Source organism: Protopterus annectens, chromosome 9.part0 (assembly GCF_019279795.1).
Source record: "Protopterus annectens isolate FY-2018-M chromosome 9.part0, PAN1.0, whole genome shotgun sequence".
Classification (NCBI taxonomy): domain Eukaryota; kingdom Metazoa; phylum Chordata; order Ceratodontiformes; family Protopteridae; genus Protopterus; species Protopterus annectens.
In genome coordinates, this window is record NC_056743.1 from 1,026,698,348 (window position 1) to 1,026,726,251 (window position 27,904).

Below are 27,904 nucleotides of genomic sequence, written 5' to 3' on the forward strand. Positions count from 1 at the left end.
GTCTGGCATGCCTTTGAATGGAGGCAAGGTATGGAAATAAAACCTGTAACCGTGGTGAACGATATCCAATACCCATCTGTCTTGGGTAATAACACTCCAATTTTCTTTGAAAAGTGCCAGCCTTCCTCCCAAAGGTGCTGCCAGACGAGAAGGCTCTGGCAGCTGAAAAGGCAAGTCATTGGGTCTGCTTACGAAAGGACTGACCCCTGCCCTCACCAGAAGACTGGGCAGGCGAACTGCCTGTTCTAGGCCTAAAAGAACCTTGAGCTCTGCCCCTACCACGTCTAGATCTACCCCTAGACTGAGAATCATAAGAAGGATAAGTCCACCCCTTAGTAGGCCAATTTCTACTAAACTTTGGAGGCTGAACCTGCAAAAAATCTTTAACAGTCTGCATAGACTTAGCCTTGTCCTCCATTTTCTTTAAAACTGTTTCCACAGGCGCACCAAACAACACAGCAGATTGTAAAGGAGCATCTAAAATCCTTGTCTTTACATGTTCAGCTAAATTCTGATCCCTCAGCCAGGCGTGCCTGCGAAGAACAGAACCAGTGGCTGCCACCCTCGAAGAGGCCTGTACAGCATCAAAACCACATTGCAAGGAATGCTTACCCACCTGTTCAGAAACATGAACCAAATCCTGCAACTCTTTACACTCAATACCTTCCGCCAGAGCATCTACCTTAGACTTCAATTGTGAAAGGAGATAATTTTGGTATTTCAACATGTGAAACTGGCAATTCAAAGCCCTCATGGCTAAAGTGGAAGAAGTATACACCTTTTTCCCCCATCTATCCAAAGCCCTTGCCTCTTTATCAGAAGGAACAGGATTTTTAACAACAGAAGCCTTAACCCCTTTAGGGCCCTGAGAAACAGTTTCTGGGTCTGCCCTAGGACTCTTAAAAAGATACTTATGAGCTTCAGGCACTCTATAATACCTGTCCGGTTTAACTGGGGCAGGAGGCAAAGAATCAGGGTTCAGGGAAGCCTCTGCAAAACATCCTCTACCACATCCAGAACAGGAGGTATAGCTAAAGGCCTATGCTGGGGTAGAAACAAAAATTCCCTAAGCCTTTTCCTAGAATCAGAGAAATCTTGACCTTCCCATTTAAAATGCTCCCTCATGGAATGAAGAGTCTCTGAAAAAGAAAAATCCTCAGGAGGAGAAGCCGAAGGTGTAGAGTCATCTACATCAGAATCAGAATAAGGAGGATACTCCTGCAAGTCTTCAGCCGAAGACTCAGAAGCCTCCGAACACTGCTCAAAACTCTCAAGCTCAGGTTCCACCCTAGGCCTCTTATCAGGGGGGGGTAAAGAACCTCTAATCATAGTAATCAAATCTTCTGCCATTTTAAGCATATGTTTCTTAGGCAGAGACCCTGAAGAACTAGGGGAGACCCCCACTGAAGTTAACCCTGGCCGGCCTCTAGAAGGAGCCTTGGAAACAGAAGGGGAGGGCCTAACCACTTTAGGAAGGGAGGGAGAACAGCTACCTGAGAAGCCCCTTCAGCCTGGCCTACCTCCTGAGAGGACACATCTTGTAACAGTAAAGTCTCTCCCTGAGAATCCAAAGGAACTTCTGGTAGAACCACCGGCTCCACCGAGCCCTCTAAAGAACCGACGTCCGGGACAGACGGTTCTTCTACCCTAGGCTTCGCTGCTTTGTCTTTGCGCTTTTTAGATTTGCGGCGCCGGAGCATCCGGCGGCATGTTGTAATTACAACGCTTCCCAAAACTAACCTGGCACAATCTAATCTTCTCTTAATAGTGCGTTTGTTAAATCTAGCACAAGAGCGACAGCCAACAACGTCGTGCTCAGGCCCTAAGCAAGGTATACACAATGTATGGTAATCTCTATGAGGTATCTGTTTCCCACAAGAAATACAGTTATTCACTTTTTCTGACATCCGGTTAAATACTGAGGCAAGAAAAAAACAAAATATTCCCCAACGGGGTACTTAGCCAACTTTGATTCGGTCTGAAACTCCGACTTCAGAAAATTTCAGAACGCCAACCTGCACTCGCAATACTGCTTCTGCATCGGACCATGCGGCAAAAAAGACTGAGGATATGACGTCGGTCATGCGCATTTGTACCCTGACGTCCTGATGTCAGACAAATGCGCCTTGACCGACGTCAGCCTTATACTTTGGTATTCGGGCCGACTGGGACAGCGGACTACCCAAGTGTTAGGACTGCAGCAATGTGAGATGAAGAACATCAGTGAACCTCTTGCTGTGAGGCGACAACATTACCCGCTGCACCACTTCCCTATTACAAAGTGCTACTGTGCTTGTTCTATATGGTCCCTCTTCCCACTTCACCTAATGTGTAAAACATGATTAATGGCACCCTTCCAACCATCTTGAAGCACAAAATATTTTGCTTATTGTCCTGGGTCACTCCCCTCCCTTAGATAATACTTGCATGGTGTCCAGAGACATTTCTGCCATCACATAAGTGCTACTTTTGCTGTACTAAGTTGCTGTTTTACACCATGCCTATTCATGATAAGGTAGAGCAATTCTTTTATTTAGAAGGCACATATAAAGCCATGGAGTCAGCATGGTGCCATATGCCTGGTGTAGCCAGAATGCAAAGCATGTCAGAAAGCCATGCTGAAGGCAGAGAGAGCAGGCACTATGACTGGGCCTGAAGGTGTGACCTCTCTCCACCATTGAACATCAGCAGATTTAAAATTTTGTGGTGTACATTAAATAAGCAGTGGTATACGGAGAGTGGGGCAAAAGGGCAGCAGCTGCCCCAGGAACCAGCTTGTAGGAGGAATAAAAATTGTCCAAATGCCATGTAAAATGTCGAGTTTTCTTTTCCTTTGTTTTAAAAGACATTGGCTTACTTATGCTTTTTTTCATATTTCAGGTCACTAGCAGTGCTGCTGCCTGTTCTCCACCCTGTTTCAGCTCATATAAGCAAAACATGTACTCATCCTAATGTTTTAAGGAAAGAGTGAGCCTCACACACTGCCACAAAGCATTAGAATGGCTTCTGATTGAGTAGCTATGTACAGCAGGTGGGACAGTTCAGTAGTTAGTGGGCCTTTTACATTTGGTGCCTGCACAACTAACAGCAGCAAGTTAATTTGTGAAAGAAATGTATTGGCTTGGCAATTCCATAAGCTTTGCTAAAGAAAATATTTATTTGTTTTATTTTTTTTCTTTAGCTAAGATGGAACTGGGAGCCTGCCCATGAGTGGATCCATTCATGTAAGTAGTTGCTGCTGCCACCTGTAGTAGTGGGAAAGAAGAAATATTCCCTGCTTTGAAGAATTGAGGAGAAGGATTGGACTTGTTACTAAATATTGTGTAAGCACTAAACAAGCAGCAAGCTACCCACCACAAATGTTGACATGTGTAAATGAATCAGTAGAGCAGGCATATAAAATTTGCATACAGTGAGTTTCTTTCACATTAATGTTTAAAGAATCCACTCAAATGATCCTTACAATGTGCAAAAGTATCATTTGGCGGTGCATATTATGCTTAACCCAGTGCTACCATGAAGGAATGTACTGTTCTATTTATAAATAAAATGTTCAACTTTGCTCCTCAGACCTCTTTTTTAAATTTAGTTCTCAGTTTGGAGGTGTTGATTGGGAGGCAGCAAATGGGAGTCTCACCATGGGCTTAAGAAAGGCTAGCTACACCTTTACATGGGTAACTGATACACTGGGGACCATACACTTACATGTATGCTACAATATTATGCAGCTGTCTCCAGAAATTCCAAGAAGCTGTAAAGATTTAAGATCAGAACTCGGGACATCATAACAGAAGGCTTATTAACAACCCAATGTGTTATATACCTCTTTGGGTGCCTGTTGTGGTTTTATTGGTTCCTGGTTCTGTGGCACCCTTTCCTTGAAGTTTTTGGATTACTTGTTATATATAAGGCACCGTGGAGATCAGCAGCAATCTCCAGCACCAGTTTGTCCTTCTCATTACTGATGGCATAGTATAGTATCACACTATCTCACTGCCTCCTGATTGGCATGGTGTTTTGTCAAGTTAAACATACTTATGCATCCACCCAGCATTTGTTTTCCTGAACATCTGGTGAAAAATAATGTGGAAGTATAAGTTTCAGCCACTAATATGCAAGCAAATAGAAATGACATCCTTTGCAGGAGAAGCCCTTTATCTGGCCATACCTAGTGGCACATTCCTGCCCTATAATCAGTTACTGACAGCAAACAGAAACTAGAGCTGGTCGTGCACTTACCTGTCTCACCCCACACTGGGAGGTACTCATCTTGCTGAATATCCAACATCAACTCCAGGCCGTTGCCAGTCCCACCTTTCATAGTGGTCTTTATGGGTTTTCCATCTCGCCCTGAGTTAAAGGTGTAACATTTGCCATATCTGGTGAACACCTGCAAGAGAAAAATAAATAAATAAATGTTAAGTTGTCATCAATGCACACTACATTGATTGCTAAATCTATGTACTCATTTTAGATGGAGTATACCTTTCTTACATCATGAAAATACACAGACTGTAGAAAGCGTATCACAAAAGAAAACAGAACGTCTCCTAGCAGAGGTTCGATATGTCTTATTGATATACAGAATTATTGAACAAAGGAATATTATTTAAACAGCAATAAAATTAACATAGTTATAAGAAAACAAAGTCAATACTCACCCATAAACACAGTTACAGTACAATTTGAAAAATATGTTTCATTCTTACAAAAAAGTCTTACAAAGTATACGTAAGCTTCTATTGACTAGTAGATGTCTACAACCATTTTCTCTACTATACCAGATAAGAAGAAAGAAAAAAAATAATTGCCTGATTCACTACCTGTTTGACTACTTGACCTGAAGTCTGCTTACATTGAGGTGCTTCAGTGGTATACTTAGAAATGTACATAAAGGGGGTGTGAGGGGCGGGGCACTATTGACCTGAGAAAACACTTATCCATGTATGGGGTGATGGCTTAATGCTTCAAGCAGCAGGCTTTGACTCTAAAATGATGGTTGGTTTGTCCTTTCATCACCCACCACTTTGTAAATACCATGCTTGTTAACTGCACATGAATTCTGGTTACAAGCTTTTACTTGTGTTTTTGAATTATATTTTTGTCTGTTGTCTACATGCTTCAAATCCATCACTATTTTTGCTTTTATCAATACAGTAAAAAATGTTACCCGAATTTAGGGTTCATACCATAAAGAAATGTATTCTGAAATCTACAATGCACTACATTCTGCATACCCTGTTCCACAAGGCACATTTTCATCTACTGCCCATTTCACTCCACCCCCCATGTTATGATGTAACTCCATTTACTTTTGGGTTTCACTTCCTCTTCACTGTAGAAGTGCTGTCTCATGTCATGTGCTTATGATCCAGAGCTTGCAGCACTGTAATCCTGCACTTCCACTGCAACACAACCTTGTCTTAATCTTGGTACTTTCTAAGGTCTGAATTTTGCAAGAGGACATGCAGTTTTAAATAAACTGTTATGAACAAATAACGGTTTGGTAGCAAAGCAAATGCCCAGATTCCATGCAGTTTTAAGAAAACTGTTATGAACTAATAATGCTTTTGTAGCAAAGCAACTGCACAAGGCATCAGGTTTTGACAGGGAAGAGAGTTTCTTTCAGTGGTAGATTCCCATTTTTGCATATATAACTTTCTGTGGTAGATTCCCATTTTTGCATATATATTTTTCCTTCCACAGGCAATATTTTCAGAGGTGTAACATCCTCTCACTATTGCTTATCACATGCTTCTACTTGCTTCTCTGTTTTGCTGGTTAAGTTTGTACAACATGGCAAACCTGAATCCTCTATCCAGTTTTGCCTTTCTCTGCACTATTTCACACAGTTTATGTCAGAAGCCCAGTTTTTTCAGCTCCAGGTGCAAAGAACTCCACTTTCTACAAAGAGCACAAGCTCTCAGAAAATTAAGTCCTCCATTTTTGTTTTCCTTCACTACCTTTTCCCAATTATTCTTAAAAACATCTCCACTTTCAAAATGAATATTAATTGATCTCTTATCTACTTAAGACTTTTAACACTATTTAACCTTCATTTGGTGATTTAATTACAAACGCAGACATCATTTTTGTTACCCAAGTTTCAATCAGGCAATAAGAGGTATAGTTAAGTTTCTCTACGATAAACATGATAAAAAACACAACCATTTATACAACCAACTACTGATGAAATTACATGCCATGATATAATTTCATAAAATCAGTGGCATACTAATGAACACTGCAGAATGCTTATACGTAAGCATGAATGGGAATTCAAAATCTTTCACCCTCCAACAACTTAATGCAAATCATATTTGTCTTCTATTTAAAAAATAACCTTTATTAAAGACCTGTAATTCAACCATTTTCACTAAGTCAGCTTTCCACAAGAAGCATAAAAGAGAAGAGAGCAAAAACTATCAAGTTAACATTTTTTGTCCGTAGACAGTGCGTTATAACAAATTTAACATCGGTGGTGATATTTTGTTAGAATTATCCACTGTCTAATAATATTCTCTGGTAATCCTATATTTTTACAGTGGTACATTAAAAGAATTACATATATTTATTTATGTAAAACAATTCCACTGGATAAATATCTACTCCAAGGGATGTATACAAAATACTTCCAACCCCTGCATAAAATCTTTGATCATTAGAAGGGGGATCTTCTAAATATCTACAGAGGGACCATGAAGATTTATTCAGTTTTCTCTAGTGTCCAGAGTAACCACTTGTTTAAAGGTTTTCCCTTATGTTCATATTTTCACTGTTTCTTAAGTTAAGAGTGGAAATCAAAAGTGGGGTAGGCACATATCTATCAACTGTCTAGTATTTCACATAATGCTCAGATTTTTGCCTAATACTTTTGGTTTGTTCCTCATAAAATGTGTGTTTTTTCTAGCAAATCATTGAAGATAGAAATCACAAAATAATAACATACAGTTGAGCTTCAGACTTCATATCCTTCAGAAAATTTATGTTAATGCAACACCTGTTACTCTAGAAACTTTTTAAATTTATCAGAGCAATATTTAAAACTTGTTCCTGATTCTGAGCCTTTGCCCCATTATTTTTGCTTTTCCTAAAATTCTTATGCTAAGAGGTTGAGAGAAACAGGTGGACATGTAATCCTCGGGAGTCACATATTAAAAAGGACAACACAAACCCCATTAATGGTTGAACTGATTGAGTAAAGCCCAAGCAAGTTTCCACCCATTTTACATAAATGCATTAGTCGCTCTTTGTCAAAATGTATTTATATGCTATCTCTGCAGTAGCAGGTAATGTACTAATCAGGTTCGATCCCAAATAATTTATCAGACTAGCCTTTGTGTTCAGAGCATTTATTTTACAGCCAGTTAGGGCCCAGGGCTAGTCCAATTCCTAAAAGGTGATATTTAGATTCTTGTCTAAGTTTGTTAAAAAGATTAGAAGATGATCTGCATAAAGTGATCTCTTGCTTTGGTACCCTCTTATAGGAGCTGTAGCTAACCTAGATGCAAGAGGTTCTAATAAAAGTGGGTAAACAGAGCCAACTTGTCTAGCTGTTGTTATATCTTTTGGCTTTCCCGGTTAGGGGTCGCCACAGCGGAACTCCGGTCTGCTAATGACTGGCAGTATATTTTTACGTGCCAAGTTGCCAGCCCTGACGCACAACCTTCAACGAAGGTACGCCCATTCATGCATGTTTCCACACAGAAGACACTCTAGCTGAGAATCGAACAGGACAAAGTCTTACTGTGAGGCGACAAAGCTACCGCACCACCACCGCAGTTAGCCAACTTGCCTAGCTACTGAAGATAAATTAACTGCAATGAAAACCTAGTCTCAATTCACGTCTAGTCATGGCCTCACTACAGAACTCCTCCTTTCAGGAGGGACACAAATCTGGAAACAAACCCTATATATGATAAAGTTACAACTAGGTATTACAGTCTACTCAGTTGAGTGCCTTTTCAGCATTCTGCAATGTATCAGCTGTCCTAGAGTCATCATTATTTAAAAATGTTTTCATTAGTTAATCAAAGGTGGTTTAACTTGGAATAAAACCTGTTCACTTTTGATATATACCTGAAGGAAGAAACTCAGCATGTCTCTTTGCTGAAAAGACTGGAATATGTTTATATTCATGATTCAAAATAGAAATTGGTGTATAAGGATCTACATGATAAAGATCTTCTCCCTGTTTCAGTAGTATTGACAAAATTGCCTGCTTCCAAGAAAAATGAACACATCTGGCTGAGAGAATGTGATGACCTGAGTATGCAAAGATGCCCACAAACTTATCTCTGCCCAGTAGCTAGAGTTCTAGACACAGGTCAACCTGTCTAGGACTTGCATTCTTTTGTGTCTTTAATATTATTTCAACCTCCTCAGTCATGATTTCAGATTTTAGTGCTTGTGTCTGGTTCTCTTTTACTAATCAGTGACTGTATGAATTATTGTTTCAGTATAAGAGCGAGATATTCCTAATTAACATAGGCGATTTCAAACTTCCTTAACTTGAGACATATTTTAGCTTCTCAGCTTTGCACTCTAGAACTTGACTAATTTTATCATTTAATTCCTGAAGCTGCAGATTTGTTTCTAATGCTTGGTCAATCCATCTTACCATTGTCCTGTAAGCGATTACACTAATAAATTTCAGTTTGCTTACAACAACTCTCAGCTTAACAGTAACATGATCTTTCAAAGTATTTGTTAAGGTTTATTTTAAACAATTTCCAAGTAGCTGGATAAGAGGTAATAAATTGCCATGACAAATCCTTACAATTATAAAAAAAAGCCTCAAGTCTCAACTTGAATTCATCTTCTGTGCAAAAAACACAAGTCTCCAATGTCTCTATGAAAATCCCACATCAAAATGAAACCACAGTAAGAAAGCAAAATGATCAGACACAGTCATCATGGGTGTGTATCTGACTATATCAACCAAATACCAGTATTATTTAGAAATTACTATCTTATCAATCTTACAACAACAATGAAAAGGATAGGAGGCAGACAAAGGTAATTGTAAAGTTTTGTGTAGGTCCAATATGCTCATAGTGGTGATATACATTTATAAAATTGTGCAGCACACTGACCTAATTATTATGTGGCCCTCTTTGTGCCACCACTTTAGTGAGCACCATACTCCTGTCACCCCTAAAACCAACCAGACCCTCCTGAAAAATTATCTACTCCCTCAAAAATCTTGTGATTCAAAGTGCATAGTACCAGGTGGAATATGCACATTGAAAATAGCAAATATCTGTCCTTCCGGAAGTCCGTTGCATATCATGGACTGACTATCTTTATCCACTCTCAGTATTTTCAAAACAAAATGAGTGCCTGTCCAGATCAAATAATTCCCCCCCCCCCCCAACACACACACACACACACACACACACACATACATTTCTCACCACTGGCATATGATGTGAAACAGGAAATCAATATTTTAACAATGTAAGAGACTCTGATTCCATCCCATGAGACTGCTGTAATAATAAGAAAATGTGGCATGAGCCTCCTAAAGTAGGTGGTAACCTTGGCATGTGTAAATTGATTCAAAGGCTCCGTGATATTCCAGGAAATAAGGCTGTGTACAGCCATGTTGCTGTTTGAAAAAGTCTTCAGGTGTTATTTATTTAATTATTACTTCCTGAGTCACAGCAACATCAGCTGGTGCTCTAAGCACAAAAAAGGTACCATAGCAATGAAGTCATACTAGCTCCTTGTTACAGTTAACAAATATATTTACCCAACAAACAGCTGACTGACTGCATCATTCAATGAGTCACAACATTAGGTGCAGCTTTTTAAATGAATGCCTTTACTGCATTTGGGCTTGAAAATCAAGAGGAGAAGGTAAAAACTTGCACCACACCACACTTATCACATAGTCCCTCAAAACCTAAACCACCAAAACACACACACAGAAACACAAAACACACACCTACATTCACGGAGGCTCTCAATAAAAATCTACCCAAGCAACAGGGGACTCCAAAGCAGAAACACAAGCAACTACCACCCCCCCCAACACAACCCAAATGACACACAGCACACAGACTCAGTGTGCCACTCAACCACAGCCCATAAGTCATAACAACATATCCAACACTCTAGTCATAGGTGACTCTATAGTCAGGCACACTGATGTTCCACTCACCAGGCTAAACAAGGAGAAAGTTACTGTCAGCTGCCTGTCAGGTGCCAGCATCCGCCACATAACACACGCACTCAGGTCATTCCACAACAAGTACAAATATGACACTGTCATTGTCCATGTTGGTGTGAATGACCTGAGATGTACCTCCCTGGACTACATGAAAAGAGACATGGAAGAGCTGTCTGATCACGTAGCCCAGGCAGGTATGACCCTAGCCCTGAGTAGCATCCTGCCATCACCCAGAATGATACCAAAATACAAGGACAAAATGATTGACTGCAACAATTGGCTAAGCTTCTGGTATCATTCTAAGGGGATCCAGTACCTGTCTGCCTGGGATGACATGATCGACAAACCATGATGCTTTGCCAGAGATGGCCTGCACCTGTCACCCTTGGGATTCCGGATACTGGCTAAGGCTCTTGCCACCCCTATAGTGCCTTTTTTAGGCAAGGTTCAAATGACAAATTCACCAAGTAACAGGTACAAGCAAGCAAAATCTGAGGCTAATGCTACTCAATGCTAGAAGTCTAAACCTTAAAATGCACTCACTCAAAGCACTCCTTAAAATGGAGAACATCGACATCTGTGCAGTAACAGAGACCTGGTTCAAGGCTCCAGAGAGCACCCCTGCATTACCAGGCTATAATTCATGCCACACCTTTCAGCCACCTAACCTGGACCGAAACACTAAAGGTGGAGGCATGTCCATATTCATTAAGGATATCCACACCACCAGGCTAGTTGCACAGCATAATGCATCTGAGATTATCCAAGTGCAACTAATTCTGGGCAAGACCATAATCCAAATTGTAGCTTGCTACAGATCCCCCACCATGCTCCAGGATTCCCACTCCTCATTTCTTGATACACTGGAAAATATTAGGATACAACCTAACACCCTAATAATGGGCGATTTCAACTACCCCACCATTACCTGGGAAGCTACTCATGTACCAACTCTTGTGCTCAATGTTTTCTGGAATTCATAAATTCCAATGCCTTGGGTCAACTTATCCACACGCCCACCAGGGGCAGCAATATCTTAGACCTGGTCATTACCAACAAGGGCAACCAGTGCTCCACACCAGAGCTCAATTCCTCGTTGGTCAGATCCGACCACAAGCTAATCACCCGAGGCATCCACATCTCACCTCCACCCCTCATTAGGGAAACCACCGTAAAAAATTTCTCCAAAGCCAACATGCTTCTTAAGACAGAAGTGGCAAACTTCACAACACCCATGCTGATAGACAATAGAGGTACAACTGCTGAATCCTATACAAATGTACTTTATAAGCACTTACACGAGTGCATGGATCATGCAATCCCTAACAGAACCAAGATGCTATCCTCCAAAAAAAGTAAGCCAATCTGGTGGTCCTCTGCCATAAACAAACTCTACAACAGGAGAAAGAAACTGTTGCAAAAAAGAGTAAAATCCCATGATTGGAGGAACTCCCTGGTCAGCCTCAGTAAGAAGCTGAGATCCCTCATAAAATCCTCCAAAGCTAGTTAGGAAAACAAAATCGCCACTGACTCTAAAGACAACCACAAAGCATTCTATAGCCGTGTCAAGAATCTCAATGGCAACACTCAGATCTGCTCTGAGTTGCAGCACAATGGCACTAAATATACAGAACCAACTGATATTGCCAACATCCTGGCAGATAGGTTCAGTACTAGCTTTATCCCCCTCTCATCCCCTAAAGGGCCCATCTTTAGACCAGAAGAATGCAAAGTTCCTGTAATCATGGCTGCACAGGTAAAAACACACACTCCAAAGCCAAGAACACAGCATCCATGGGAACTGACAACATCCCAGGCTGCGTTCTACACGAACTACAGAACAAACTGGCACCCCACCTAAGTACAATGTTCAACCATAGCCTCACCTTAGGCTTTGTGCCCACTGAATGTTGCACAGCAATGGTTATCCCACTTCACAAAGGGGGAGCCACCACGGACCCCGGGAACTACCACACCATTAGCCTGATGAGCCTGGTCTGCAAGGCTATGGAACATATCATCATGGAACTTATAAAACAATGACATTGGTAGTCTCCAAACTCTGGACCCTACCCAGTTCAGGTTTGTAAAAGGCAGATCATGTCTCCTAAACCTGATAGACTTCTTTGAAGTGGTCACCAAAGCTGTAGATGAGGGTAAGGTGATTCACACAGCCTATCCAGATCTCGCCAAGGCTTTCGACATCATCCCCCACTATGGAATCATAGATAAACTCACTAAACTAGGTATAAATCTAGGTATAAATCACTATGTCACAAGATGGGTTGCCAACTGGCTCACTGACAGAACCCACACTGTGAAAGTAGCAGACTCCAAATCCAACTTTAGACCAGTGACAAGTGGAGTACCACAGGGTTCAGTCCTGGGTCCTCTCCTGTTTGGTATCTACTTCTCTAAAGTACAGGCTAACATAGACGGTCTTTGGCTAACAAAGTTCACAGATGACTGCAAACTAGGAGCCATAATCAAAACTCCTAATGAAGTGGACATCTTACAAAAGGGCCAAACTGAGAGAGATGCCTGGTGTCAAAGCGATGGCCTCAAGCTCAATGCCAAAAAGTGTATTGTCATCCCTTTTGGTAAAAACTCTGTACGCATGAACTACCACATAGGCGGTAGTCTACTTAACAACGAAAGTATGATAAGAGACCTTGGGACACAGGTGGACAGTAGTCTCTCCTTTGATAATCACATCGCCACAGTAGTCAGGAAATCCTTCTACGTGGCACACCTCATCACAAAAGGTTTCTCATCCAGGAAAAAAGAGGTCATTGTTCCTCTCTACTTGTCACTCATTAAACCAATTATAGAGTACAACGCCCCTTTTGGTATGTACCTCACAAGACATCTACAACAACTGGAAAGGCCGCAGATATACCTCACAAAGAGGATTACAGCCTCAAACAGATGCCCTATACAGACTGTCACAAAAAACTCCAGCTTTACTCCGTCGCATATCGCCTACTCAGAGGCGATCTCTGCCTAACATACAAAGCTATGTCAAACCCAGAGCTGTTGGACATGCTCCACTTAAAGAAATCCCAGTCCCTCCGAGCTACATGCTCTAGGGAACTAAACCTTGTCACCACAATAAACAGAACATGCTGGAGGGACAGATTCCTGTCTCAGAGACTTCCCATACTCTGGAACAAACTACCTATCTATATCAAACGAAGCTCCTCATTAGCACTCTTCAAGAAAAATCTTGATGATTGGATGGGAGATTCACCCCAGGATAACTTCCATGGCTCTGCTCTACAGGGGCACAGGAAAATAAATTTTCTTGGGTGGCGAAAGCCAGGGTACCATTTGGCTAGGCTTATATAGGCCCTAGGGACAACAGCCTAGTACCTACCTATGAACGGCAACTTTTCTCGGATGACAATAATTCTTTCTGATAGCTTGCAGCCAGAGTAGCTGCCTCCTTTGACCCTTCTAACTACAGTACTGACTATTTTCCTTTGCTTCTTGTGTTAATATCACCCCCATAATTCTTGTATTATTTATCTGATTACTATTTCCCCATACTGCTTGTGATGTCCGATTGCTAGTTTCCCTATTTTTTAAATATTTAACTGTTTACTAGTTCTTCTTACTTCTTGTGTTATTTATCTTATTATTAGTTCCCCCTATATCTTCTGTTACATATCTGGTTACTAATTCCCTCTGCTTACTGTGTTATCTGATTACTAGTTCCCCCTGCGTCTTGTGTTATCTGATTACTAGATGTCCTTACATGCAATACTGCAGTATTCCTAATGTATGGGATTCACTGCTGTGGAAACCCGATATCTGGCCAGTCTACCAAAGCGTATTGATACTTTAAGGTACGTGGAATGGTACCCCTATGTTACTCGCATTGTATAGGGCATAAAAGTGACAATCAGGCATAGCATCGTTGGAACTTCTTTGCCACCAGTTCAAATGCATTTTCTGATTATCGGTCCACTTGCCTATGTCCATTTTCTGTCAGTTTTGAATGCATTTTCCTTCTCCTGTGAACACCTATGACTTTTTGCTGAAGTCCAAGCCTTTGTAGATAAGTACCATGTTGGGGTTTTGTTTTTTCTTGAAGCAGCTACCTGGACTTCTGTGCATACTTTTACCAAGCACTACAAGTTGGATGGTATCTCCAGAGCTAGAGATGGTTTTGCTTGGGCCATTTTTCATGGCTTCTTAGAGGGCTTTACTGCTCCTTCCTCCTCCCAAGTTTCCTGTTGAGTTTGGTACTCTCCCATACATTAGGAATACTGCAGTAGTGAATGAAAGGATATAGTACAGTTGTGCAAAATCTTTACATAATGGTAGATGTCATTGCTTTCACTGCTGTGGTATTCACTCCCTTCCTCCATCCCCGTAATCCATTTCCTTTCTGGATGTACAAGTTACCCCTTGGGTTTCCTTAGACTGCTGTTCCTACTGGGGCAATCATTACCGAGGATGGTACACCTGACTGTCACCTTTATGCCCTACGCTATGTGAGGCACATAGGGGTGACATTCAACATACCTTAAAGCAACAATAGGCTTTGGTAGACTGGCTGGATGTTGGGCTTCCATGGCCGGGAATCTCATATGTTAGGAATTCTGTAGAAGTGAAGGCAAGAACATCTATGGTTATAGTAAAATTTTACATAACTGTACTTTGCCCCCTGTTTCTTGTCTTATCTGATTACTACTTCTCCCTGCTTCTTGTGTTATCTGATTACTAGTTCCCTCTGCTTCTTGTGTTATCTGGTTAGGTTTACTATCACAATTCAGAAATGCATTTGGTCTATTCTTCATGTCATCAAAAAACAATGGCATAAATCAAAACATTTTTCCATCCCAGTCTCGAGCCATGTTAAAGCCAAGTGTTCAGTATTTGCTGTTTTGAAAATGCGCCCATTGAACTGCATGTGCCATCTGGAACTCGATAATAGAACTTCAGTATGCTAAGTTTTGATTTTACAGCATTTTGAAATTATACTTTTGCTGTTACGCTACTTGATCGGGTACGTATCCGAATTTTGATAGTGAACCTCTGGTTAATAGTTCCCATTGCTTCTTGTGTTATCTGATTACTAGTTCCCCATGCGTTTTATGTTATCTGATTACTTTTTCCCTTACATCTTCTATTACATATCTGATTAAAAGTTCCCCCTACTCCTTGCATTATATATCCTATTTTATTTTCCCCTTACCTGTTATGTTATCTCATTAACAGTTCCTGCAGCTGAATAAAACTAACTTACTTCCGTACAGTTCAGAATACTTATTCTCCTAGTAAATCTGCTTGTCTGCATTCCTGTGATCTAGTTCAGTGTGCTGCTATAGGAAACAATTTAAAAAAATCTTTAACCTGACAGGTATGTACAGCACCAAAACAATGCAAACAGTAAAGACTCCATAGTAAGTACACAACTCTCACTATACAACTATTTACAGGAAAAAAGAACCTGAGTAAAATGTCCAAAGTGGAGGGAAGATGACTCTTAAAATACAGAGAACCAGCTTAGAGAGACATGACTCAACAAGATGTGTACAGGAATCGGATTCCAAGTCTATCCTGCTTTTTCACCATCCCAGTTACACCTCCCCTCTCAATCTTGTATTCTGTAGCCAAAAATAAAAGAGAAAAAAATGTAATGTCATTAACTGTGCAAATAACTTTACTACTGTGCACTACTATAAAGACGTCATTTCTCATAAGGATTTAAACTACACTTCACAAGCACTGTTTTGTACAGTGCCTCTGAAGCAATGAGCATATCTGCAGGTGTTAGAATCTCTCACTATTAAATTTGTAGACTGAATGGTTCATTGCCTAAGCAGTTTCCAGGTTAAATTATAATGGAGACAAGGATGGCCATCTGTTTGCAAATTGAAGTATGTGTGTGTAAGGAAGAATGTGCATTTGTGTCTGTCTTTCTGTCTCTGTGGAGTGGCGGCATGGTGCTCCTCTGGCTGTGCTTTTTTTGTCTTCCTAGGGTCTAGTGCACCTGAGTCCCAGGCACTCACAAAACACTGTCTTGAAGACAGGGATTCAAGCATCTTGTAATGCACATGGACCTGACATTAATACAAAGGGAGTGGCAGCTGTGCAGAGAGAGTGGAACTGCTACACCTCTCCTGAACAAATTATTCAAGTTCATACAAGGTAAGGGCTGCAGCCCCAAGAAGGGATAGAGAGGGGGAGGGGTGGGAGTGTAGCTTAGGGTTTCAGGTAGTGATTGGGAGGGAGATTTAGGTTTAGTTGGGTATAAGGGAAGGGATGTTCCTTCACTCTCAATGGTCTTTGAATATCTTTCTTCCTATGTCCATGTAAGTTGTTGTTGTTGTGTCTTTCAGCTTTTCCCGGTTAGGGGTCGCCACAGCAGAACTCTGGTCCGCTAATGATTGGCAGCAGATTTTTACGTGCCGAGTTGCCAGCTCTGATGCACAACCTTCAACGAAGGTAAGCCCATTCACGCATGTCTCCACAAAGAAGACGCTTTAGCTGAGAATCGAACAGGACAACTTCTTACTGTGAGGCGACAACGCTACCGCAGAACCACCACCGCAGTTCCATGTAAGTAACTTATTTAAATTACAGCAGAATTTAAAAAAAGTGTCCCTGATTTTTTCCTTACTTGCTGTCAATGCGATAGCACTCACTAAGCACTTTACTGGCTTTTGAAGCTATAGTAGATAAAACTCCATACACTACAAAGAGTTATGATTGGGTCTCACCGATCCTAATCCATTATTATGTCTTTGACACGGATGTCGAGATTTTCCTCTCAGCTTTGCTCTTGAGGGGAATTTTTTGGCATCCATGTCTCAAACACGTAACGTTTTCAAAGTCCCAACTGTAACTCTCTATGTCATACAGACTCTGTTTCCTCTTCAAAGTATGTAAACTGCTATACCAGCAGGACTCTATATGCTGTCAACAGACAGTAACATAGCTGCCAGACATAAGATGTTTGCCATTTGATAATAGCCCTTTGCTGGGTTCCAGTGGTGCTGAAATAGAGATATCCTTATGATCTAAAAGGTGTTCCATAGCCATACCACCATATGTTATCATCAGCAAGTAGCCAGCTATTAGAGACATGCCCTGCCTGTCATATTCTAGTGCAGTCAGTCAGAATGGTCCCAGTGCAAGATTGTCTGTTATTGGACAAGCCCACAGCTGTCACAAAGGGGCTTGACTCTCTCCACAGTTATGATTTACAGACAGATGTGTGCTACTGTCAGGAAGTAGGAGATACATATGATATAATGTCAGAGGATGCTGTCATTTAGATAGTAACATGCTGCCAAACATGTCATCATTTGTGTCACATACATAGTCTACTGCCTCAGTAGAGAATGGTGTAAGAGCACCATATGCTGACAGGAAGTAGTACACTTGTGAAAGCCTTGTTCTGCATTCTCACAAATTTTTATTTATTTAACATTTGTTTGCAAGGAAAGTCTGAATGGGACAGAGCCCATTTTCAGTGGAGGACGGAGATGCATGTCTTTGGAATGTGAGAAGAAACCCACGCAAATGCAGGGAGGACACGCAGACAATGCACAGTAGGCACCCCAGATGATAAGTGAACCAGAGAACCTCTTGCTGTGAGGCAACAACACTAACCACTGCACCACTGCTTTACCTCCTAAAGCTCATTATGGGGGCAGAATGCTAAATACTGTGAAGAGAGATTACTAAGTTGTCAAAATGATACTTTCTTGGGTTGTTAACTGCAGTGTCACATGCTGTATTATAAAATAGCATAGCTATAAGGATACAAGCCTACCTTCATGGCCTGTATTAATTAGGTCAGACTCATCTAGAACATTGCTTACTTGTATGATGGTGCAGCATGCCTATGATATGGATACCCTACCTTGTCCTGACTTAGGCTGAATGGTACTGCAGCACTGTGTGATATCTCCAAGAGGGTGTACTTTTTGATCCTTTACATGTATACATTCCTGTAAGGGACGACCTTCTCCTGTTGTAATACAAAAATGCATGTTCTCCCATAGACAATCTCTCTCCTTATACTTTATCATGTATGCATTCCCAGTAAGGTACCTTTTCCTGTTGTGCTGTCTCATAAAGGATCTGCCTTCTGAACCTTGGCATATATACATTCCCTGGTACAGGACAACTCTGTCCTATTGTACTACAGAACCATATGATATACTGTAGAGGGTCTGCCTCCTCATACTTTGCATGTATACATCTCACCCAGTAAGGGGCAATCTTCTCCTGTTGCACTATCATTCTGAATGCTTTCTTATAGAGGGTCTGCTTCTTTATTCTTGTAATGTGTACATTTCCTAGTGTGGAACAACCTTGTCCTGTTGTAATACAATAATGCATACTGTCCCGTAGAGGATTTGTCTACTCATCCTTGGCATGTATACATTCCTTGGTAAGGGCCAACCATCTCTTTCTGTACTAGAGCAATGTATGATGTAGCATAGAAGGTCTGCCTCCATATCCTTGGTATTTACATGTCTACAGGTAAGAAGCAACCTTCTTCTGTTACCTATGCTTTGTTTATATAAAAAAATGAAACAAAAAAGTTATAAGCCTCTTGCCCAGAGATCGTGCTACATGTTTTTATAACAGATTCCATTTTTTGACAGTTCTTTTTATGACAGGGTAAATCCTAGCGTAAAAAAATATCATTAGCAGTGCTTTTCAATGAGTTCTGCCTCCAGCTAGCTTTCAATACACTGTACTCAGGTGAACATGATTTAGTGAACTATGATTAGCTTACCAACAAGATTAAGACGAATTCCTGAGCTCAGTCACCACTGAGCAAGTCAGTTAACCTTTGCAGAGTTGTTCATAAAAAGCTATACTTGTGGCTAGTGGGTTTTGCAGAGTAATAACTTATTGTAGATAATAAAAAATGGCATACACTATTTTTCCAGTTTAATTCTTGTTCCTTTTGGTAAGACGCTGCTACCACCTCCTTCCCCGTTCCCACTCTAAAACTCTTCTTCCCAGGAACATAGACTCCTAACCGCCTTCCTGTTTTTACTCAACTCACAGTTATCCTTACCTAGAAAATTTCATTTAATCTTTCCTTGTCATGCCTACAAAGATGCATGCCTGTCATATTTGAAAAAAAAAATCCTTAAAGATGAGAAATGACTTCAGTGTTGCTTTCATAAGATAACAGATGAAGAAACTGACATTTTGAGACTGTTCCCCAAAGGCAAGACATAATCTTTTGTTCAAAACACATTTGAAATAAGGCCACCAGAGGCCGTGTGGCATTACATATGCACTACAAAGAAAGGACACATCTGCTTAGGTATTTCTGACTTTTACTACTGAATTATAAGATTGCCTGCATCTTCTGTTGTTTTTGCATATAAAGCAAGTTAATACACTTTACTGAAATATTTATAATATTTAGATATGCGATGAATAATCAGTGAAAACTGTTACATGCATAATATATATATATGGATTCACTTCAGAAGATCAAAATACTGAAATATCGAATTTCAGTATTTCAAGCCCAGAAAGTCGAATCCACAAAGCCAAGAAAACTCAAAACCGCGAAATTCAAAATCTCGCATACCGGAGATTTTGAATTTTGTGGTACTACTGCAGACACACACACACACACACACACACACACACACACACACACACACACACACACACACACGCCCAATTCTCCCCACACAGACACACACATAACCTCTCTACAACATGAAAACAGGAGGGCAAGTCGCCCTGCACCCCCCATGTGGGGGGGCTCTGCCCCCTACTTATATATTCTCACTCCGAGGTCGCACTACATACAAACACACACAAAACACTATCACACAAGCTACATTCTCCTCACACACACACATCACAGCAACAAAACACACTGGCACACACCACAGCCCCTACAACACACACACACACACACACACACACACACACACTTATCTGCATACATAACCACAGTAAAAGTTCTGAAGCACGAAATTCAATACCTCCAGTATTCGAGGTTTTGAATTTCGCACTTCTGCACTTTTGCTGTTCTCGGGACTCGACTTTCTGGGCTCGAAATACTGAAATTCGATATTTCAGTATTTCGAGCTTCTGAAGTGAATCCATATATATATTTATATATATATATATATATATATATATATATATATATATATATTTATATAGGTTTACAATCACCATTGAGAGGTGCATTCAACTGAGAGTGACACTGTCAAAATGCAGTTTTCCAGTGGGCAGTTTTGCGGACCTAAACACACTGACTACACCACATTGAATGGGTAGTGTAGTTGGAGTATTTGAGTTTAGAATTTTGAGTGGAGATTGCAGTTCAGTGAGGAACAGGGAATTAACCCATTTCTTCACTGTAGTGCGATCTCAGAGTTGGTATATATAATTTGGAGGGGTGTGGGGGGTGTAGGGGGCTTGCCCCCCTACAAAATAATAAAATACACATACCATTGACTATGAAATGTCACTGTCTGGTATGCTGTATAGAATGGATGACTGACATCACCTCCTGCTATGTCGAATACATTGAACTACAGGTGTCGGTGCATTCAGTTTCGACTTGGCCACAATTTCGCTGTTCCAGATTCAGGATTTCGGGTCAACCATGTGACTGCTCGACCTATGCAGTTTCAAGATTTCAATACTAAATATATATATATATATATATATATATATATATATGTATGTATATGTGTGTGTGTGTATATATTTGTGTGTGTGTGTGTGGATATATATATATATATATATATATATATATATATGTGTGTGTGTGTGTGTGTGTGTGTGTGCGTATGTGTGTGTCCATAAAACCCATTTCCAGGGGCCATGTTAAAGCCTGGTCCGGATTCAACATAATATTTATTAGCCATGACTCACTAATTCACAGCTCAGCTATACCCACAAATCTGTGTTTATATACATGTATATATATGTATGTGTGCGTATGTGAGCATGTATGTATAGATATATATATATATATATATATATATATATATATATATATATAGTTTCAATGAGATTGCGCAATCATAGCTAATATCAACCTCTTTATAATTAATCAACTTTTGGTTGACAAAGCAGGACATATTCCCTTTCCCAGCAGACTGTGCAACCTCAGAATTAGTATATATATATATATATATATATATATATATGTATATATATATATGTAAACTTAGCAGGGGGTGGGGGTGCAGGGGGCCTTGCTCTCTTCAAAAAAACACCTAGTTACATGGGCAGAAGTGGATTGGCATTCACGTTTTTGATGTTATTAAGTCAGTATTAGGTGCAGCAACATAACAGCGATTCAGTGAATGTCATTATCTATTTATTAGAAGTAGTAACATAAAAAAAACAAAATTAATTTCACTGGTAAAAGAAAGTTTATCATCATTTAGGAGTAAGAGGTTAAGTACCTTTATCAGTGATCAACATGAAGCAGATTTTCACTACTTCCTCAAGTACAGCACTGAATAGAAGAGTTCTGAGTTCTGTACTCTATGTGCTTATAACTCTCATACCTGATGGGAAATACTGTTTGCTAAGAATTGAGCAGCACATGCAACAGTGAAGGATGGGACAAATCTACAGAAACATCTGGAAAACTTACTCAGTAAGGAGAAAGATGGCACCTGAGACTCAGTGTAGTGTGTTGTAAATGGGCCTGAAGTAGCCAGGTATAATTTATCAAAAGCAGGAAAAAGATCTGGGAGCATTAAACACACCTTGAATGGATCACCAGGAGAAGAGACAGAGGGAGATGGGTATGGACCTAATGAACAGAATTTTGGGATGCATCTATATGAGAAGCAAAGAGGAGTTGCTCCCTCTCTAGTGAGCCCTGGTCAGGTTACAGCTTGAATACCATGTGCACTCTGAAGGGGAACGGAGAAACTGACCAGAACATACGTAGGCTGGATGGGAAAGTTTAAGGCCACATATCAGAAGAGCTGGAACTCTTCTTACTAAGGACTACAAGCGTACCTCTCAACTGTCCATATTTTGGAGGAACATTCCTATTTTAGGCCTGATTTACTCTGCACATGATGCTTCTATTTTTGGATTTATGTCCCAGTTTTCAGTCTTGATTTATCCCTTCACACAATTTGCTGAATGTCCCTCCTCATGTGTGATTTTTAAAGCTGCCTAGTACACAGAAAATGACACTATATGACCAACATGCTAGTACAACTACTTGACATAGTACCATAAGCCTTAAAAAAAACATGACCCCAACATGAACCTGGAAGTAAAAGTGCATCATACTCATTAGGGTGACATCTCACTTCTTTCACTTTCATACATATTGGACATGGCTAAGTTTGTGGCCTTTTAGTATTTGACAAACAGTGATGCTGGTTGCTTATGTGCAAATGATGCTAGTATTTACTTATTTCCATTTATTGAATTGGGTAGCGAATTTATCCAAATAGATCCTTTTCAGACCCAATTTAGGAACACTACCTAGTTAAGTGACTTTCTCAGTGTCATACAGCAGGCTAATGGATGCTGAGGGAAACAACCCCCCCTAGATTATACAAAGCAGCTTGCTAACACCTCATCGCCTTAGTCATCTGTTATAACTGTAAGACACTGGTGCTTATCCAATTATCTATTTTCTGTTAAACAGATAATTTGAAGTGAAAGATTACATCAATCTGCAGGAATGGTTTTCTCTCTACAGTTGTTTCAATATAAAAAAAAAATAACAGTAAGATGCAAGATAAATCCATGGGCTGTGTTATTTTTAACAACAGTCAGAGGCATGAGTTTGCACAGACTAAGCAGCAGATATTGCTCCTTGAACAAGACCTATTAAATGAATATGTAGGCAGAGTTAAAAGAATATACATCTCACATCAGCAACTAATTTTTTTAATTATAATTGAGAGTGTCAGAAGCATTGGTTGGGTAAGAAATGGGTATCAAGTAATGGGTATCTGATAAGAACACGGAGTGTAAAATATTAATCCAATAAATGCTGTTTTTACTGGGAAGGCCATACATTTGCTTTCTATTTCTGGAACCATGGTTCAAAATTAAACTATAATGACAATACATTACAATGTATTACTAGATGGCTGAAAATAATGTGTGCTATGTATGTGTTTCTGGAGAGACAAGCTAAAATGTGTTACTGTGGGTAAAATTTGTTATACTTCCTCACAGCAACTTTAAGAAGTGCTTGGGTGGGAAAGGATAAGATACTTACAGATTTTGGATTTGGATTAGATGTATATGATCATCAATCTAATTTTCCAGCGGCAAGGTATGCATCTCCATGTGTGATGAAATAACATGAAATACATTGCTGTGGCTAGGATCTTTTTCACTTCTGATAGTCAAATATCAGACGTACCAATTCATAAAGTGGCTATTGTAATTATGAATTGGGAAGAAAGCCTTCATCTAAAAGTTCAAGATCCTTGCAATCACTTGATCAAAATTAAATGGTCATTCATCTGACTGATCAGGGGCAGCATGTGGTTGTGTTGTCTATGTGAAACACTTCAAAATACATTACTGTGACCAGCATTTTTTCTTTTGCAGTCAACAATAAGAGGTTATGCAGTCAGAAAGTAATTACTTTTTGTGGAGGGGCTGGGACAGATAATCTTTTTGTGAAAGCAACTGATCCATATATTTACATTTACTTAATCACAGTTAAATGACTATTAGTCTGGCTTATTGGGAAGAGACAATGTGTGCGTGTGTGTGCTGGTCTGGCTTATTGGGAAGAGACAATGTGTGCGTGCGTGTGCTGTTGAGAAACAATCTGAAGGACATTATTAAGTCTTGAATTAATTTTGCTTGACCATGGTTTGCTTCTGTGACAGCAGACAAATGATCACTGACCTGGCCTGTCAGGCACATAGTCAATATGTGTGCAAGGAATCTCTGTGTGAAAAAATAATCATAATACATTTTATCTGTTATTGCTTTACATGACTTATTTACAGTAAAAAATGTATGCCTTAGCGGAATCGACATATTCTGGTGGATAATCTGTATGTGAAAGGAGGTGAAATGTCATGTTTTGTGGTATTTCACAAACAAAATAAAGACACTGCCCACATTTTTGCTTCATATTATACCTTAATATTAAATGTTAACAGCTTACCTGCTGCAGATGTCATTAGACAGGCATTCACAGTTTTTACTGCTCATGGAATGAAGCACAAATAGGAGTATCAAAGCATCCTGTCCTGAAAATTTCATAAGCAAATTTGAAACTGATACAGAGGTACTAACAGATGTAGGAGGGATCAGATTAAGTTCAGAATTAACTTTAGAAATTTACAAACTGCAATATTCTCAAACCTTTCAATTAAAAAGTGTTATCGGCTGTCTTCAAACTGATAAATGTATAATTTATCAAAACCATGAATGCATTCCCGTGTACTCATGTAAGCTAAAAAGATTATATACTCCTGTATAAAAGTGAGATTTTCATTCTTTTTAAATGTAGTGGCATGCAGATGATGGGAGCACTATGATTTACTATGCACTGTATGATCGTGTCACAAATTATCACTGAAGAAAACGCTGTGCTCTTGTAACTGATATTTCAGTACATCGGAACTTGTCTTCTTGCTTCTTCTGTGCTTTAGTTTTTAGTCATGGGACTTGTAGAAGAAGGATGAGAGTTTAATTTCCCTTTTTTAAATTTTCCCATTTTTTTATAGGTTTATGTGAGCTTGGAGTTAGTATATTTAGAGAATGGAGGTGTGGGGGATAGCCTCTATACTGGGTGGTACAAAGTTGTCATTTAGGAGGTTGTTTAGCAACTTTATTTGTATATCTTGTTTGGTGTGTGACTTAATTTGGGTTTAGACATTTCTGATGAAATTATTAATGTCTTGATTAAATGTGTTATTATTTTTTATAGCAGATCTTAAAATGAAACTTAAAATAAATTCAAGCTGCAGCTGCTCTTTAACTTTTGAAGTTGGGTATAGAATCTATGGATATTTTGCTATTAATTTCATATAATTCTCTGAAAATTTCTTGATAATGACAGACATGTCTTTATTTACAGTGGCCAGAACTATAAACAGTCAATAATAATGGCACAATCAACTTGAAAATGGTGAGCAGTGAAGGAATTAAGGGTAAGCAAACAAAGTGGGGAATCCTGTAATCAGGAATTGAGGAATACTGGAAATGCTGAGGAGGAGGCTTTACTAGTGGTGAAAGGAACTTCCTATACCTTTGTAATTAATCTGAGGAGGACAACTGCAATAACGTGGAGTTACAGAGAAGTAACCTACTATCTCAGATGTTCAAAATGGATAAAGTTTCAGTTCGTCATATAAGCCCACTGACTTTCTACTCCAGGATCACCACTCACCATAGAAAATCACTATCAGTGTAGTTTCTATTTGCATGCCAATAGTGCTGACACTGTGTCAGATGTGTACCTAGCTGTTTTTGTACCCAGTGATGTCCCCCGACTTGGAGACCTCTGCTTAAAAAAATAAACAAGCTACTTCTGAACCAATCAAATACCGAATGCTTTAGTTTTGTCCTGAAACACAGTACTGGCATTTTGCTGGTATGAACTGAAGAATGATTGGTATCCACTGATCATGCCCCATAAACCTTTGTGACTGAGGCAGCCAGCTACTTTGCCCTTCCCTAACTGTGACACTTCTGTGTGTGGTGTTTTATCCATGTTTGTGTGACAACGTAGATGGCATATTTAAGTTATATTTAAGTACTGGTGGAGTAGGGAATGAACCCCCCCCCCCACATGAGGAGTACAGGGGAGCTTGTTTCCATGCAGAGAGAGCTTTTTTTCTAACTTTAAATTGAAGCATGTTGCTTTGATTGGCATTTCATCATCCAGACACCACTGAAAATCCATATCAGTGACCATTTTTCTTCTTTCGTTAGCGCCCAACCTTCCACAGAAGGCACACACAGGCAAGCACTCACAAGCCTGCTTGTTCATTCCAATGAAGTTCTCTAAAGTTCTACATTTGCTTTATTACAACTCTATAACACACTGTGTAAACCACAAAGCTTGCATATTTACACCTTTTACCTTGTATTTTAAGTTTTCACTTGGGACAAAAAAAACAATATCCTGAATGTAAATATAAGTCTGTGGAATGTACCAAAAAATATACACATAAAAGGCAAATCCACAGAACCACAAAATATCTCATAAACACTAGAATTTGTTGTACATACAGATACTAATCAACTTTCGCATAGCAGTTTCATCAGATGTAAGTTTTTACTTGGAGTGTACATCTTCTATGTCAACTTGACTTGCTGTTAATTAATTTCATTAATGTAAATATAACATCTTTTGTATGTGTCACTGCCATATAGCCCAAGCTATGACAGAAAAGGTTCATTCTGACCAGCCCATTCACCTGGTTAATAAACTGAAATACATACATATATAATTAAACAAAAAAAAAAAACAAACGAAGATAAGTTTTGATATAATTTGGTTCATAGGTTAGTACTAGGCTAACTACCCTTGTGGGCCATTTCAAGCCTTGCCAATTACCCCATGTGAGAATCAAACCCTGCACCTTGTGTCTGTAAGGTAAACATCTTAACCATTATGCCATCCTCCACCATTTTCTTCATCCAACTGAAGTTTCAACCAGTTTGACCTCAGATAAATATAATAGAACTATTATGGAGAGGCCATAGATTGATTTATTATGTTTTTTTTCCAGAAGCCACATATAAAAAGAGTCTAAAAGAATTTACTATTAATAAACTTAAGAAGGATTAATGATGCATGAGTTAAAAAAATGATTCAATGGTAGGATCCCTAAGAAGAAGAGGACACCAGACAAACACGACACAAAAAAAAAGAAAGAAGGTGGTTTTGTCAGATGAAACTTAAGGAGGCATTCTTTCATAGAAATATAGGTTTATGGCCAAAATAATACTGATAGGTTGTCTGGGTCTTACAGAAAGCTGTGAGATACAGGAAGAATCCATTGTGTGTTAATTTGGAGCTGAAGATTATCCAGTCAATACAGCGAAAGCAATTATGGGAGACAAGTGATCCAGATGTGTAGCAATAATACAAGTTTCAATGAAAGAAAAATAAATAAGCTAAAGAGTTTGCAGGAGAAGACTGGAAAGCTGATATGGTTTATCTAATAAAAATAAGGCTGGCAGATGTAAATATAAACTGCTTTTCAGACAAAAGGGTGTGTGGATGTAAAAGGCATGTGTCGAATCATCCTAACTACAAGTTGAAAACAAATTGTGACAGTAAAGCAAATAAGGTGAAAGAGATTATAAAATTTTGAAACTTGCATATTCAGATAATATCCTTTATCATGAAATTAATGGCCGACATGTTTAACAGCAACTCATTAGCAGTGAAATGTACTTTCAATTTTTTATCAGATGTTCTGAAGAACAGTCTTAGCCTGAGAACGTTTATCTTCCAGCTTCATTGCCTGTTTCAACCCACAGTGCTGAGGTGCTAGAATTCTGCTGTTACAGAAAACTGCAGATATAAAAATACTTATTTTGTTACTAAGCCTTTAATCCATTAAAGAGCATTCAAGCTTCACTTCAATGGAACACGCAGTGCTGAAAAATGCTATAAAACCTAAAGAGCTGATGTTCTCATAAATCATAATTTTAATACATGGTCTTGTTTGTGACACTTAGTTTTACATTTGTTTAATAAAAAAAAAACTACTGTGTGCAGTTATATAAAATAAAGTGCTA

The 27,904-nt window shown here is 39.4% G+C and overlaps 1 protein-coding gene across 1 annotated transcript in view; it reads right to left on the bottom strand.

The window, feature by feature from the left end:
- ASIC1 (acid sensing ion channel subunit 1) overlaps window positions 1-27,904 on the bottom strand; it is a 1,036,985-nt gene that overhangs the window by 596,850 nt on the left and 412,231 nt on the right. The window contains exon 2 of the mRNA XM_044083819.1: window positions 4,240-4,390. Coding sequence (XP_043939754.1) covers window positions 4,240-4,390 — 151 coding nt within the window. The remainder of the gene's footprint in view (window positions 1-4,239; window positions 4,391-27,904) is intronic.